This window comes from Mesoplodon bidens (genome assembly GCF_964165515.1).
Source record: "Mesoplodon bidens genome assembly, chromosome: 5".
Classification (NCBI taxonomy): domain Eukaryota; kingdom Metazoa; phylum Chordata; class Mammalia; order Artiodactyla; family Ziphiidae; genus Mesoplodon; species Mesoplodon bidens.
In genome coordinates, this window is record NC_138161.1 from 99,786,144 (window position 1) to 99,803,470 (window position 17,327).

At 43.4% G+C, this 17,327-nt stretch overlaps 1 protein-coding gene across 6 annotated transcripts in view; it reads right to left on the reverse strand.

Annotated features, from left to right (window-relative positions):
• ABCC5 (ATP binding cassette subfamily C member 5) overlaps window positions 1–17,327 on the reverse strand; it is a 108,088-nt gene that overhangs the window by 4,650 nt on the left and 86,111 nt on the right. For all 6 annotated transcript variants that reach the window (XM_081234780.1, XM_081234782.1, XM_081234777.1 and 3 more), the window contains 2 exons: window positions 15,677–15,836; window positions 538–616 (listed from right to left, as the gene is read on the reverse strand). In XM_081234780.1, coding sequence (XP_081090906.1) covers window positions 538–616; window positions 15,677–15,836 — 239 coding nt within the window. The remainder of the gene's footprint in view (window positions 1–537; window positions 617–15,676; window positions 15,837–17,327) is intronic.

Sequence of the window (17,327 nt, forward strand, 5' to 3'; positions counted from 1 at the left end):
CTAGTTGAATTAGCGGAAGAGATCCTGGGCTTGTGTGCAGGAACACAAGAGACCCTACTTCAGGCCAGGAGTATCTGTAGATTGTGGTCCCTGGATGGGGCCTGCTGAGTTACCCTAAGAGGTCTGTGAATCCATACAAACACTTTCTCCATAAGTGATATATCTCTTACACATATATAGATGCTTCAAAAAGATGTTGTACTGTTATAATTAATAAGAATAGAACTTGATTTTAAAGCATTACTGATTGTGAGTGGTTGTCATTAATATCTTCTCAATTAATGGATAGTAAAAAGGGCAATATGACCATGGGAGGGGGCTAAGGGGGGAGGTGAGGGTCGGAAGACAACAACCTTTATGCCCTTTCTGAAATGCCTGGGAAGCCCTGCTCTGAAGTGCTCCTCCACAGACATCCTGGACGTGGAGGGAAAGGCTGGCTGGACAGCAGCAGCCAAAGCAGGCTGGGGAGTGACCACAGTATCACTGTGTTTCCAGCCCTGAAATGCCAGCAAAGCTCTCCGTCAGTTCTTTACTTACACATTCTTTCATGTGTGTCCTTTCTAGGGCATCCCAGATCTGGTCTTCAGTGTACTGGTTGAAGGGATCCAAATTTGACCTAGTGAGAAACATAACAGGAATTCTCAGGGATACAACATGTACGTGACCATGCTGCAAAGGCTGACTGTGGTAAAGGTTTAGACATTGGGGCTCAAACCCCATCCAGCCACAGGGGGAGGCTGAGATGGGAGCGCTGCTGCCTGCTTGTCGCAGGAATGAGCCTCCCTTTCTTCTTTACAAAACTTTATTATTTTTATTATGTAAATGATACTAGTTATAGAAAAATTAGGAGATATAGACATACAAAGACAAAACAAAAACTAATGTATATTTAATGACTTCTTATCAGACCCTCAGAAACAAACACTGGGGAGAGAGGGGGAAGATGGCGGAAGAGTAAGACATGGAGATCACCTTCCTCCCCACAGATACATCAGAAATTCATCTACACGTGGAACAACTCCTACAGAACACCTACTGAACGCTGGCAGAAGACCTCAGACCTCCCAAATGGCAAGAAACTCCCCACGTCCCTGGGTAAGGCAAAAGAGAAAAGAATAAACAGAGACAAAAGAATAGGGACGGGACCTGCACCAGTGGGAGGGAGCCGTGAAGGAGGAAAGGTTTCCACACACTAGGAAGGCCCTGCGCGGGCAGACTGCAGGCGGCGGAGGGGGGAAGCTTCGGAGCCGCGGAGGAGAGCGCAGCAACAGGGGTGCGGAGGGCAAAGCGGAGAGATTCCTGCAGAGAGGATCGGTGCCGACCGGCACTCACCAGCCCGAGAGGCTTGTCTGCTCACCCACTGGGGCGGGCGGGGGCTGGGGGCTGGGAGCTGAGGTTCGGGCTTCAGAGGTCGGATCCCAGGGAGAGGACTGGGGTTGGCGGCGTGAACACAGCTTGAGGGCACTAGTGCGCCACAGCTAGCCGGGAGGGAGTCCGGAAAAAAGTCTGGACCTGCCGAAGAGGCAAGAGACTTTTCTTCCCTTTTTGTTTCCTGGTGCGCGAGGGGAGGGGATTCAGAGCGCTGCTTAAAGGAGCTCCAGAGACGGGCGCGAGCCGCGGATAACAGCGCGGACCCCAGAGACGGGCGTGGGACGCCAAGGCTGCTCCCGCCGCCACCAAGAAGCCTGTGTGCGAGCACAGGTCACTCTCCACGCCTCCCCTTCCGGGAGCCTGTGCAGCCCGCAACTGCCAGGGTCCCGGGATCCATGGACAACTTCCCCGGGAGAATGCACGGTGCCCCTCAGGCTGGTGCAACATCACGCTGGCCTCTGCCGCCGCAGGCTCACCCCGCATCCGCACTCCTCCCTTCCCCCGGCCCGAGTAAGCCAGAGCCCCCGAAGCAGCTGGTCCTTTAACCCCGTCCTGTCTGAGCGAAGAACAGATGCCCTCCGGAGACCTACACGCAGAGGCGGGGCCAAATCCAAAGTTGAACCCCAGGAGCTGTGCAAACAAAGAAGAGAAAGGGAAATCTCTCCCAACAGCCTCAGGAGCAGCGGATTAAATCTCCACAATCAACTTGATGTACCCTGCATCTGTGGAATAATTGAATAGACAACGAATCATCCCAAATTGAGGAGATGGACTTTGAAAGAAAGATTTATTATTTTTTCCCCTTTTCCTCTTTTTGTGAGTGTGTATGTGTATGCTTCTGTGTGAGATTTTATCTGTATAGCTTTGCTTTCACCATTTGTCCTAGGGTTCTGTCCGTCCATTTTTTGTTTGTTTGATTTATATTAAAAAAATTTTTTTTTCTTAATAATTATTTTTTATTTTAATAACTTTATTTTATCTTACTTTATTTTACTTTATTTTATCCTCTTTCTTTTTTTCTTTCTACTTTTTCTCCCTTTTATTCTGAGCTGTGTGGCTGAAGGGCTCTTGGTGCTGCAGCCAGGAGTCAGTGCTGTGCCTCTGAGGTGGGAGAGCCAACTTCAGGACACTGGTCCACAAGAGACCTCCCAGCTCCATGTAATATCAAATGGCGAAAATCTCCCAGAGATCCCCATCTCAACACCAGCACCCAGCTTCACTCAACGACCAGCAAGCTACAGTGCTGGACACCCTATGCCAAACAACTAGCAAGACAGGAACACAACCCCACCCATTAGCAGAGAGGCTGCCTAAAATCATAAGAAGGCCACAGACACCCCAAAACACACCACCAGACATGGACCTGCCCACCAGAAAGACAAGATCCAGCCTCACCCACCAGAACACAGGCACTGGTCCCCTCCACCAGGAAGCCTACACAACCCACTGAACCAACCTTAGCCACTGGGGACAGACACCAAAAACAACGGGAACTATGAACCTGCAGCCTGCAAAAAGGAGACCCCAAACACAGTAAGATAAGCAAAATGAGAAGGCAGAAAAACACACAGCAGATGAAGGAGCAAGGTAAAAACCCACCAGACCTAACAAATGAAGAGGAAATAGGCAGTCTATCTGAAAAAGAATTCAGAATAATGATAGTAAAGATGATCCAAAATCTTGGAAATAGAACAGAGAAAATGCAAGAAACATTTAACAAGGACCTAGAAGAACTAAAGAGGAAACAAGCAATGATGAACAACACAATAAATGAAATAAAAATACTCTAGAAGGGATCAATAGCAGAGTACCTGAGGCAGAAGAACGGATAAGTGACATGGAAGATAAAATAGTGGAAATAACTACTGCAGAGCAGAATAAAGAAAAAAGAATGAAAAGAACTGAGGACAGTCTCAGAGACCTGTGGGACAACATTAAATGCACCAAACATTCTAATTATAGGGGTCCCAGAAGACAAGAGAAAAAGAAAGTGACTGAGAAAATATTTGAAGAGATAATAGTTGAAAACTTCCCTAATATGGGAAAGAAAATAGTTAATAATCAATTCCAGGAAACACAGAGAGTCCCATACAGGATAAATCCAAGGAGAAACAGGCCAAGACACATATTAATCAAACTATCAAAAATTAAATACAGGGCTTCTCTGGTGGTGCAGTGGTTGAGAGTCCGCCTGCCGATGCAGGGGATATGGGTTCTTGCCCTGGTCTGGGAAGATCCCACATGCCACGGAGCAGCTGGGTCTGTGAGCCATGGCCACTGAGCCTGCACGTCCGGAGTCTGTGCTCTGCAACAGGAGAGGCCACAACAGTGAGAGGCCCGCATACCGCAAAAAAAATAAATAAATAAATAAATAAATAAATAAATACAAAGAAAACGTATTAAAAGTAGCAAGGGAAAAATAACACACAAGGGAATCCCCATAAGGTTAACAGCTGATCTTTCAGCAGAAACTCTGCAAGCCAGAAGGGAGTGGCAGGACATATTTAAAGTGATGAAGGAGAAAAACCTACAACCAAGATTACTCTACCCAGCAAGGATCTCATTCAGATTTGATGGAGAAATTAAAACCTTTACACACAAGCAAAAGCTGAGAGAGTTCAGCACCACCAAACCAGCTTTACAACAAATGCTAAAAGAACTTCTCTAGGCAAGAAACACAAGAGAAGGAAAAGACCTACAATAACAAACCCAAAACAATTAAGAAAATGGGAATAGGAACATACATATCGATAATTACCTTAAATGTAAATGGATTAAATGCTCCCACCAAAAAACACAGACTGGCTGAATGGATACAAAAACAAGACACAGGGCTTCCCTGGTGGCGCAGTGGTTGAGAGTCCGCCTGCCGATGCAGGGGACACGGGTTCGTGCCCCTATCCCGGAAGATCCCACATGCCGCGCAGCGGCTGGGCCCGCGAGCCATGGCCGCGGAGCCTGTGTGTCCGGAGCCTGTGCTCCGCAGCGGGAGAGGCCACAGCAGTGAGAGGCCCGCGTACAGCAAAAAAAAAAAAAAAAAAACAAGACCCATATATATGCTGTCTACAAGAGACCCACTTCAGACCTAGGGACACATACAGGCTGAAAGTGAGGGGATGGAAAAAGATATTCCATGCAAATGGAAATCAAAAGAAAGCTAGAGTAGCAATTCTCATATCAGACAAAATAGACTTTAAAATAAAAACTATTGGAAGAGACAAAGAAGGACACTACATAATGATCAAGGGATGGATCCAAGAAGAAGATATAACAATTGTAAATATTTATGCACCCAACATAGGAGCACCTCAATACATAAGGCAAATACTAACAGCCATAAAAGGGGAAATCGACAGTAACACATTCATAGTAGGGGACTTTAACACCCCACTTTCACCAATGGACAGATCACCCAAAATGAAGATAAATAAGGAAACACAAACTTTAAATGATACATTAAACAAGATGGACTTAATTGATATTTATAGGACATTCCATCCAAAAACAACAGAATACACATTTTTCTCAAGTGCTCATGGAACATTCTCCAGGATAGATCATATCTTGGGTCACAAATCAAGCCTTGGTAAATTTAAGAAAATTGAAACTGTATCAAGTATCTTTTCCGACCACAACGCTATGAGAGTAGATATCAATTACAGGAAAATATCTGTAAAAAATACAAACACATGGAGGCTAAACAATACACTACTTAATAACGAAGTGATCACTGAAGAAATCAAAGAGGAAATCAAAAAATACCTAGAAACAAATGACAATGGAGACACGATGACCCAAAACCTATGGGATGCAGCAAAAGCAGTTCTAAGAGGGAGGTTCATAGCAATACAATCCTACCTTAAGAAACAGGAAACATCTCGAATAAACAACCTAACCTTGCACCTAAAGCAATTAGAGAAAGAAGAACAAAAAACCCCACAAAGTTAGCAGAAGGAAAGAAATCATAAAGATCAGATCAGAAATAAATGAAAAAGAAATGAAGGAAACGATGGCAAAGATCAATAAAACTAAAAGCTGGTTCTTTGAGAAGATAAACAAAATTGATAAACCATTAGCCAGACTCATCAAGAAAAAAAGGGAGAAGACTCAAATCAATAGAATTAGAAATGAAAAAGGAGAAGTAACAACTGACACTGCAGAAATACAAAAGATCATGAGAGATTACTAAAAGCAACTCTATGCCAATAAAATGGACAAACTGGAAGAAATGGACAAATTCTTAGATATGCACAACCTGCCAAGACTGAACCAGGAAGAAATAGAAAATATGAACAGACCAATCACAAGCACTGAAATTGAAACTGTGATGAAAAATCTTCCAACAAACAAAAGCCCAGGACCAGATGGCTTCACAGGTGAATTCTATCAAACATTTAGAGAAGAGCTAACACCTATCCTTCTCAAACTCTTCCAAAATATAGCAGAGAGAGGAACACTCCCAAACTCATTCTACGAGGCCACCATCACCTTGATACCAAAACCAGACAAGGATGTCACAAAGAAAGAAAACTACAGGCCAATATCACTGATGAACATAGATGCAAAAATCCTCAACAAAATACTAGCAAACAGAATCCAACAGAACATTAAAAGGATCATACACCATGATCAAGTGAGGTTTATTCCAGGAATGCAAGGATTCTTCAATATACGCAAATCAATCAACGTGATACATCATATTAACAAATTGAAGGAGAAAAACCATATGATCATCTCAATAGATGCAGAGAAAGCTTTCGACAAAATTCAACACCCATTTATAATAAAAACCCTGCAGAAAGTAGGCATAGAGGGAACTTTCCTCAACATAATAAAGGCCATATATGACAAACCCACAGCCAACATCGTCCTCAATGGTGAAAAACTGAAACCATTTCCACTAAGATCAGGAACAAGACAAGGCTGCCCACTCTTACCACTCTTATTCAACATAGTTTTGGAAGTTTTAGCCACAGCAATCAGAGAAGAAAAGGAAATAAAAGGAATCCAAATCGGAAAAGAAGAAGTAAAGCTGTCATTGTTTGCAGATGACATGATACTATACATAGAGAATCCTAAAGATGCTACCAGAAAACTACTAGAGCTAATCAATGAATTTGGTAAAGTAGCAGGATACAAAATTAATGCACAGAAATCTCTGGCATTCCTATACACTAATGATGAAAAATCTGAAAGTGAAATTAAGAAAACACTCCCGGGGTCTTTCCTGGTGGTGCAGTGGTTGAGTTCGCCTGCCGATGCAGGGGAGGTGGGTTCGTGCCCCGGTCCGGGAAGATCCCACATACCATGGAGCGGCTGGGCCCGTGAGCCATGGCCGCCTAGCCTGTGGGTCCGGAGCCTGTGCTCCGCAATGGGAGAGTCCACAACAGTGAGAGACCCGCGTTCCGCAAAAAAAAAAAAAAAAAAGATGCTGAAAGCACCTGATCTTGCTTGTCCCTCTAACACTCTGGAGTCTGCCTGAGCTTGCCTCAGGGTTGATGAGATCTGCTCTCTCTCCAGCTACCTTGTACACTGATACACCAACAGATCAGGGTGAAACCTGTGTTCTGCATCCCAAGTCTGAGGAATAAAAGGTTAATCACGTTTTTGTTTGGTTCAACACAGACTGGTGAGAATTCCCATGGGGCAAGATTAGCACAATCCACCCTCCCCCACCCAAAACAACAACAACAAGAGTAGCACAAGACTCTGAGTGACATTTATCTAGATGGCAATGCAAGTTTTCACAATAAAATATTCTCTCTCCTTTTGTACCTAATATGGACTTTCTCATATTTTACAGCAGATTTCCTGACCTTAGGGGTCACAACAGGTATCTCACTTTTGAACCATAATGTTCAGAGCTCTGTTTTTTCTTTCTTTCTTTTTTTTAAAAAAAAAACAAGTTCCTCGGGGCTTCCCTGGTGGTGCAGTGGTTGAGAGTCTGCCTGCCGATGCAGGGGACACGGGTTCGAGCCCTGGTCTGAGAGGATCCCACATGCTGCAGAGCAACTGGGCCCGTGAGCCACAACTACTGAGCCTGCGCGCCTGGAGCCTGTGCTCCCCAATGAGAGGCCACGATAGTGAGGGCCACGCACCACGATGAAGAGTGGCCCCCGCTTGCTGCAACTGGAGAAAGCCCTCGCACAGAAACGAAGACCCAACACAGCGATAAATAAATTTAAAATTTAAAATAAATAAACAAATAAAAAATAAAAACAAGTTCCTCAGATCTCTTTACAAGAGTCTTCGGAAGTCCTCATCAAACCTAGACAGAAGGGGCACCCGCCCAGTGGGAAATCACAACTGGTTCCATACAGGGGTCACGTCCTGCTTTGCCTGGTCTCTTGTTCCTCGCCCTCTGCCTTGGTCTCTATACAGCTGCCCCACAGGACTGCACGCTGGAGAATGGCCTCTGCCCATTACAGGGAATCAACTCTGACCTCGGGCAGTAGGACCTGAAGTCGGTGCACATGTGGTTTAGTGCTGGGCTGCTCTGGATCTGCATCCTGCTCTGACTGTGATTCCCACTTAGCGTCACGGGACCCTACTGAGCTAGAATCTCCCCCTGTCAGACAGTTCTGCTAGGTCAGTTCCTGTTGTGTCTCCATGTGCCCAGGTTCCTATCTTGACAGCCTGTTCAGGCTTCCAAGTTTCGGGGCCCCACCTTGCTCTGGTTTTATCTGTGAGCTCCTTGATTATAAACATCTGCCTTTTGGGGTCTCTGAACACCGCCCAGTTGCCACTGCTGTGGCCTATTTGCCAGAGGAAAATCCATATTACCTAAGGCTGGAATTCCCAGCACCAATAACTTGATAAATTGCCACCTATGGTTTGATACCTCACTTTCTGGACTTCCGGTTTAGCCCATCTCCTACCTCTTGAATCTTCCCTTTCTCTACCTCTTCCTGGAAGGAATGTATAATTCTAGGTTTTAGATTCTACCGCTTGTTCAGATTCCTCCCATGTCTGCTGAGTTGAGTCCTTTGAACAGAATTAAAGACCTAAACAAACATACGTTCAAGATTGAAGGGTCCATAATATTGGTTTCCAGGAAAGGAATGTGTAGAGTTCTCCTAGACTTAGTCTAGGAAGTGTTCTTTAATACTGCGCAGTGATGCCTAGTGTCGTGGGTTGAAGAGTATCTCCTAAAAAGTTATGTTGAAGTCTAACCCTCAGTACCTAAGAATGTTACCTTATGTGGAAATAGGGTCAGTGTAGATGGTATTAGTTAAGATGAGGTCATCCTGGAGTAATGAGGTAGGGTGGACCCTTAATCTAGTAGGACTGATGTCCTTATAAGAGAGCCACATAAAGACAGAGACACAGAATGAGAGGGCCCATGTGACAACAGAGGCAGAGACTAGGATGATGAATCTACAAGCCAAGGACACCAAAGACTGTTGGCAAACCACTAGAATGTAGTAGAGGCAAGGAAGGATCCTACCGGTTTCAGAGGGAGCATAGCCCTGCTGACAACTTGATTTCATACTTCTAGCCTCCAGAGCTGTGAGAGAATAAATTTCTGTGGTTTTGGGCCACCCAGTTTGTGGTACTTTGTGGCAGCATGCCGAGAATACAAATACATCTAGTAATTCATCAGATACCTCTTACCAGACATAGTAAGTACACAAGAGTGTACTGCTCACTGAGCAGCTGCCCCATCAGACTCGGCAGACACATAGACAGGCTTGACACTCAACCCTGCCCAGGCCCATCACACCAGCTGAAGGAGACTCCCAAGACTAAGCAATGGGTTCCAGATATGTAAGGAATATTTACGTACACCAGCAGGGGTAAACATACACATTAAGGCAGACCAGACTGATCTCAACAGGGAACTCAATCAGGAATGAAAAAGAAATATATACCCTCATTAGAGGGGCCAGGTGGTCCTGGTCTGACCCACAGATACAAATGAAAGCAAAGTTATACATCCACTGCATCAAGTACTCAGCTGGGTAGATGGAGAGAAAGAAAAGCATCTGAGCATGAAGGCACTTACTTTTAACAGTCAGAACTCCTGGAGTCCTATGTTGCTCAAAGTGCATTTTCATCTTTGGTTCTTTATATGTTATTTTTAGCAATATTCTAAGTTTACTTATTGACTACTACTGATTAAGGTCAAGCGTATCTCCCGGGGTGTTTGAGGATACAGCAATCCCCTCCGGGCACACAGAAGACACCATGCTGAACCACTTGGTCCTCTGTCGGAGGTGGGTGCCTCCCTGCAGCCTCAGCCTCAGGACAGGAGACTACGGGACCCTCAGACCTTCGTCTCTCAGGAAGTTAAAGGCAAACTCAAAATAGTTATTCAGAAACAAGGCTTGGCTTTTAGTTAAGAGTAGAGTACATGAAAAAGACTAAAGAGAACAGCAGAGGTTGTGTGAAAATTTTTTTCAAGAAGGGGGACAGAGGCTGTGCAAATCTGAAAGCAGGTGAGATTTTGAAGATGTCGGAAAAAGAAAGGTAACTAATGGTCAAGACCCCTGCGGAAGCAGGCGCAACCCTAGTTTTTGGAGAAAGAGATTACCTCTCAAGGTAGTGATTAAGGGGGCTGTGGTGATAACTTCACACAATACAGTGAGCGGAGTGAGGGAGAGCCCAGGCTCTCAGCCAGGCAGCCCAGGTTCTTATCTTTGGGCAAATTATTTAACCACTCTGGGTTTTAACTTCTTCATCTATAAAATAGGCATAATAATAGGACCTACCTCATTTGAGTTTTGAGTGTTTGATGAATTAATAAAACTTAAATGCTTAGGACAATTCACCGCATAATAAGTCCTCAATATGCTTAGCTGCTACTATTACTGTTGTTGTTCTTTAGAGCAGCAGTATCTGGCACCAAAGGACTTTTTCTTTCTTTTTTTTTTAAAGACAATTTTTTTAGAGCAGTTTTAGGTTCACAGCAAAATTGAGAAGAAGGTACAGAGATTTCCCATATACCCCCAGCCAGAAGGACTTCAACAAAAGTTAGATAACATCTAGTGTTCTTCATATTGTGATCCTAGACTTAGCATTACTCTCTGACAGTGAGATTAGAAGCTTTGGGGGATTCCCCAGTTCCACAGGGACTAAGATATCAGAAAAAGTAAAAGGAGGTCCCGTAAACAACAGAATAATTCAAAGACAAATGAAAGACCTTGAGATTCTAAGATTCTGCTTCAAATCTGGAGCAACTTCCATTCCCTCTAGAGCGCTACGTGCTTCTGCTTGAAGATGTCTGGGCCCAGAATGAACCAAAGCAGTGGGTCAGTTGTGGGCTCAGTTGTTTTTGTTGTGATTTTGAGTTGAGAGCTTGAAATATTCCTCAAAAGCAGAAAAAAAAAATTAATGGTCAGTTGGAAAAGGAGAGAGAGCAGCTGAATAGGAGGAACTGAGAACACTGCCTCTTGCTAACGAAGGGAGGACAGGCAGAGATGCTCCAGGTGATGAGTAGTGCTCACCCCCCACAAGGAGACTGAGACTCAGAGACACCCTAGAGTGACAGCTGAGGACAACTAGTCTCACTAAGGGGCAGATTAACCACCAGCCAAGGCAGGCTGCAGACAGTCCACAAGGATGGAAAGCATTTGAGCAGGAGCTGGTTAGGGCAGAGGCACAGAGATAGGCTTCCTGAGACCAGGAAGCACAGGTCCTCTGGGGAAAGAAAAGGACTGCCAGGACCATGAAAGAGGGAAGGTCAACAAAAGTGTTTAGGGCTGGATGAGAAGGGAACTCTCTTCCTGGAGCCAACCATTAGGGCAAAAGGCAGAGGAAAGGCACTGGCCACAGAAACACAGGCCCTACAATTCAAACCCAGACAGTTGGATGAGGGAGGGCTGGATGAGCTACTGGAATGGACTGAGATTCTGGCTAATCTAGGGAGGAGTGTGCCCCTAAATGATCTGCTCTATGATTTATTTATATTTGTATGCAGAACAATTCAGAAATGTTTAACTTGCAAAATTCTCCAAGTTCTGTTTGTTTGATTTTGGTTTTACCTTGATTTCCCTCTAAGAGCTCCTGATATGTTTTAACTGCATGTTGGTATCTCCAGGAGAGGTACGCACCCCCAATGCTGGTTAAAGGCAGTGGAGATACAGTTTCCAAATTCAGAGTCTCCAGGAGGTAGCTGAGGAAGCAGCTGATCTACCCTGCCTTTCCCTTGGGAAACTCATATAGGCCTTTTAATTTTCTAACAAAAGCAAAAGAACACCAAAAGCTGGATATTCTTTTAAACCTATGAGAAACCTGAGGGCATAAAGGGAAGATAGAAGGTCTGGGATTTAATTTTTCCTCAGTCTACTAACGACTTAAAAAGTCAAAATTACAGCAGGCAGAAAGTGAAACATATGATTTCCTAGGTTTGCACAGCCAACTAACCAAACAGCGCTACGAGATCAATTACTAAAAACTCAGTCAACAGCACACCAGCCATTGAGCTTGTCCATCAAGTGGCAACATATCTCTGGAGCTGATAACAAATGGCCCCATCTCCCACGAAGGCTGTGCTTCCACAGTGTTCTACAAACAGCAGCCAGCAGGTCAATTCTTAACCATTAACTCCAGAAGCCCGAGTCACAGACCCAAATGAAGTGCTGTAAAAATTTGAAATGAACACTAATACTTCTTGGTGGCAGCATATTCAAGGGAAGTCTAACGTTTAACATGCCTTATTTCCTAGTTCTCATCCTTTTTTAAAATTTATTATTATTTTTTTTACATCTTTATTGGAGTATAATTGCTTTACAGTGTTGTGTTAGTTTCTGCTGTATAACAAAGTGAATCAGCTATACGTATACACATATCCCCATATCCCCTCCTTCTTGCATCTCCCTCCCACCCTCCTTATGCCACCCTTCTAGGTAGTCACAAAGCACCGAGCTGATCTCCCTGTGCTATGTAGTTGCTTCCCACTAGCTATCTATTTTACATTTGGTAGTGTATATATGTCCATGCCACTCTCTCACTTTGTCCCAGCTTACCCTTCCCCGTCCCCATGCCCTCAAGTCCATTATCTACATCTGTGTCTTTATTCCTGTCCTGCCCGTTGGTTCATCAGAACCTTTTTTTTTTTAGATTCCATATATATGTGTTAGCATACAGTATTTGTTTTTCTCTTTCTGACTTACTTCACTCTGTATGACAGACTAGGTCCATCTACCTCACTACAAATAACTCAATTTCGTTTCTTTTTATGGCTGAGTAATATTCCACTGTATATATGTGCTACATCTTTTTTATCCATTCATCTGTCAGTGGACACTTAGGTTGCTTCCATGTCCTGGCTACTGTAAATAGAGCTGCAATGAACACTGTGGTACATGTCTCTTTTTGAATTATGGTTTTCTCAGGGTATATGCCCAGTAGTGGGATTGCTGGGTCATATGGTAATTCTATTTTTAGTTTTTAAAGGAACCTCCATACTGCTCTCCCTAGTGGCCGTATCAATTTACATTCCCACCAACAGTGCAAGAGGGTTCCCTTTTCTCAACACCCTCTCCAGCATTTATTGTTTGTAGATTTTTTGATGGTGGCCATTCTGACCAGTGTGAGGTGATACCTCATTGTAGTTTTGATTTGCATTTCTCTAATGATTAGCGATGAACATCCTTTCATGAATTTGTTGGCAATCTGTATATCTTCTTTGGAGAAATGTCTGTTTAGGTCTTCTGCCCATTTTTGGGTTGGGTTGTTTGTTTTTTTGATATTAAGCTGCATAAGCTGCTTGTATATTTTAGAGATTAATCCTTTGTCAGTTGCTTCGTTTGCAAATATTTTCTCCCATTCTGAGGGCTGTCTTTTCATCTTGTTTATGGTTTCCTTTGTTGTGCAAAAGCTTTTAAGTTTCATTAGGTCCCATTTGTTTATTTTTGTTTTTATTTCCATTTCTCTAGGAGGTAGGTCAGAAAGGATCTTGCTGTGATTTATATCATAGAGTGTTCTGCCTATGTTTTCCTCTAAGAGTTTTATAGTGTCTGGCCTTACATTTAGGTCTTTAATCCATTTTGAGCTTATTTTTGTGTATGGTGTTAGGAAGTGTTCTAATTTCATTCTTTTACATGTAGCTGTCCAGTTTTCCCAGCACCACTTATTGAAGAGGCTGTCTTTCCTCCATTGTATATTCTTGCCTCCTTTACCAAAGATAAGGTGACCATAGGTGTATGGGTTTATGTCTGGGCTTTCTATCCTGTTCCATTGATCTATATTTGTTTTTGTGCCAGTACCATACTGTCTTGATTACTGTAGCTTTGTAGTATAGTCTGAAGTCAGGGAGCCTGATTCCTCCAGCTCCGTTTTTCTTTCTCAAGATTGCTTTGGCTATTTGGGGTCTTTTGTGTTTCCATACAAAGTGTGAAATTTTTTGTTCTAGTTCTGTGAAAAATGCAATTGGTAGTTTGATAGGGATTGCACTGAATCTGTAGATTGCTTTGGGTAGTAGAGTCATTTTCACAATGTTGATTCTTTCAATCCAAGAACATGGTATATCTCTCCATCTGTTTGTATCATCTTTAATTTCCTTCATTAGTGTCTTGTATTTTTCTGCATTCAGGTCTTTTGTCTCCTTAGGTAGGTTTATTCCTAGGTATTTAATTCTTTTTGTTGCAATGGTAAATGGGAGTGTTTCCTTAATTTCTATTTCAGATTTTCTATCATTCGTGTATAGGAATGGAAGAGATTTCTGTGCAGTAATTTTGTATCCTGCTACTTTACCAAATTCATTGATTAGCTCTAGTAGTTTTCTGGTAGCATCTTTACGATTCTCTATGTATAGTATCATGTCATCTGCAAGCAGTGACAGTTTTTCTTCTTCTTTTCCAGTTTGGATTCCTTTATTTTTTTCTTTTCTGATCGCTGTGGCTAAAACTTCCAAAACTATGCTGAATAACAGTGGTGAGAGTGGGCAACCTTGTCTTGTTCCTGATCTTAGAGGAAACGGTTTCAGTTTTTCACCACTGAGAATGATGTTGGCTGTGGGTTTGTCATATATCCTAGTTCTCTTCTAAATGATGATTTAAAAAATTAAGAAAAATATGGTTCTTTTTCCTGAGCCAAAATTATAAGGTTAATTTTATTCTCAAAGGCATTCCTGTGACATCTAAAAATAGAGAGATTTATGGGAAGGAAGAGCAGATTTGGCAACACCTTTCAATTTCTTAATTTTAGACCTGAGTCTTTAATAAATTATAATTCTCTTTAATGTTGCTTGTTTAACCTTGTTATCTCAGTACCCAAAGGGAATGACATCCTCATCAACAGATCCAGTCTATGCTGTCCAAATTCATTAGTTTTAGAGAAATGCCAAAGTAAACACACCCAAGAGCGTTGACCCCACATGAATTCAGGTGAGTAGTCAGTTTATCCACTGAACCTCCTTGAATCAGTGGGTTCAAATGTCACTTCTGAAGAAAGCGGGGCGGGGGTGTGTGTGTGGAGGCCTAGTTTTAAAGACAAGTCTGAACATTGCCTGTGGTTACTTGAAATTAAGTTGGTACCTTTTTTTTTTTTTTTTGGAAACTGCTAAAAATTAAAGAGGGAATGGCAATATCACTTTTAGAGTGATTTAAAAAAAGGAGTCCTATCTAGGTCAACTGTATAGTTAAAGCTGTTTTTATTTAGAAGGAGTCAACTTAAATAGAAATGGATTCAAATTATGGAAACACATTGTTTTTAGGAGGCAGAAGCTTCAGGCTAAAGGTAGAATAAAGCCTAGGAAAAGATAACGGGGTTAAACATATATCCTTCTTAGTTATTTTATCTTTGGCAATCTGGCAGATTTCAGAGACAGGCATCATTCTAGAGTAAGAACAAAAGGCGGGGGAAAGATACTGGAAGATGAAAAAAACGTGAGTAGTAATAATGCCTGAAGACCATCATGAGAACTGTGACTTGGAGTGTACCTAGAAGAGAGTACAGCATGGGGAGGACGATGATGGCTGCTACCATATATAGGATGCTCGTCCTTTGCCAGCCTCTGTGCTTGTATAAAATTTGCACAAATTTATTCAACCTTCACAACAATAGGGCTTAGTAGTATCCCCGTTTCATGGAGGAGAAAACAAGCTTAAGTGTGGTTACCTTGTCTAAGACACAGAGGCCAGATGTCTCTGACTTCTTACCGCCACGTTGCAGGGCCTCTGGGCCCCACTTAGCTAATGAGGTGGGTCGCACACTGGAGCTGCCCCTTCTGCAATGGGGAGCACATGGTGTCACGGGAAAGCACTAGATCAGAGGCCACTAGATCTCAGTCCCCGATGGGGGCTCTAACATGCCCACCTGGCCTGAAATGTGGCACGAAACATGTGGGTGCTGAGCTCCTCACCTGACAGTGCCGCTGAAGAGCACCGGCTCTTGGGGAATGATGGAGAGTTTGCTCCGGAGGTCAGCAAGGCCGATATCACTGATTCTCACTCCATCGATCTTGATGCAGCCTCCAGATAACTCCACCAGACGGAAGAGGGCCATGCCCAGAGAGGACTTCCCTGATGAGTCAGAAGATGGACAGAAAAGTCGTTCAATTAGCAAATTCTGTGAAGACAAAACTGGTTTATTCTCAGGGCAACCTCATCTATTTTTCTATTTCTGTTCAATCATTATTTCAACTGATTAACTCAGATAATGTATAAAATGATAGCCAGAAACAAAAACCAAAACCAAAACCAATGAACTTTCCTGGGACTTCCCTGGCGGTCCAGTGGTTAAGAATCCACGCTTCCACTGCAGGGGGCACGGGTTTGGTCCCTGGTTGGGGAACTAATATCCCACATGCCGCATGGTGCAGCCAAAAAAAACCCCCAAAAAACAATTAACTTTCCTGAGCTACCAAGCATATACATTTACATCACACAGCCCCAGCCTGAGAAGGAGTGGGAGGGACCATTATACTCTCATGAGAGTAAAATGGAGAAAAGTCTCCTTTTCACCTTAGGAACAGGTACACAGGGTTAATGCTTCTCAGGCAAAGTGAGAACAGACAGCAAGGAGCTAGTGGCAAGTCAGAGGACAAGCTGTTTTCTCTCTCTTCTGTCCCCTTAGCTGAGAGAGAAACAAGACAAGGCCTTGCATCACTGTGGCAGCTGGGAAATGGAAGAAGCTCCTGGCTAAACACACAAGGGAAGGTGGTTTGGGCTTGAGAAAATGAGTGGCTATAGATTCTCTACCACAATAGGAAAATGTGGTAGAAAAGCAGGTTTGGGGGATAAAATAGCGAGTTCAGTATCACAGTGATAAGCAGAACAGCTTTGCTTAATTGACTCTTTTTTGGCTACATTGGGTCTTCGTTCCTACGTGCAGGCTTTCTCTAGTTGCGGCGAGCAGGGGCTACTCTTTGTTGTGGTGCGCGGGCTTCTCATTGCAGTGGCTTCTCTTGTTGTGGAGCACGGGCTCTAGGTGCACGGGCTTCAGTAGTTGCAGCACGCGGGCTCAGTAGTTGCAGCACATGGGCCCTAGAGCAGGTGGGCTTCGGTAGTTGTGGCACGCAGGTTTTAGGGCACATGGGCTTCAGTAGTTGCGGCACGTGGGCTTCAGTAGTTGTGGCACGTGGGCTCAGTAGTTGTGGCGTGCGGGCCTAGTTGCTCCACAGCATGTGGGATCATCCTGGACCAGGGATCGAACCCGTGTCCCCCTGCATTGGCAGGCGGATTCTTAACCACTGCACCACCGGAGAAGTACCTTAATTGACTCTTCATTTAAAAAATGATACAAGTAATTCAAGCAGATTTAACATCAATCTCCCATAATCTCACTACTGTTTTTTTTTTTTTTTGGACACATTTACTTTTAGTTTTTTCCTCAGAGTTGAGATCATACCAGAGAAATAATATTGTAACTGCTTTTTCCACTTAACATTACCTAGCAAGCACTCAATCATATTATTACCTTTTCAAGACAAAGTTTTAGTGGCTGCAACAAATTCCATCATGTCGCTGTACTCTTACTTATTTAATCAGTCCTCTAACGTTGCACATGTAGTT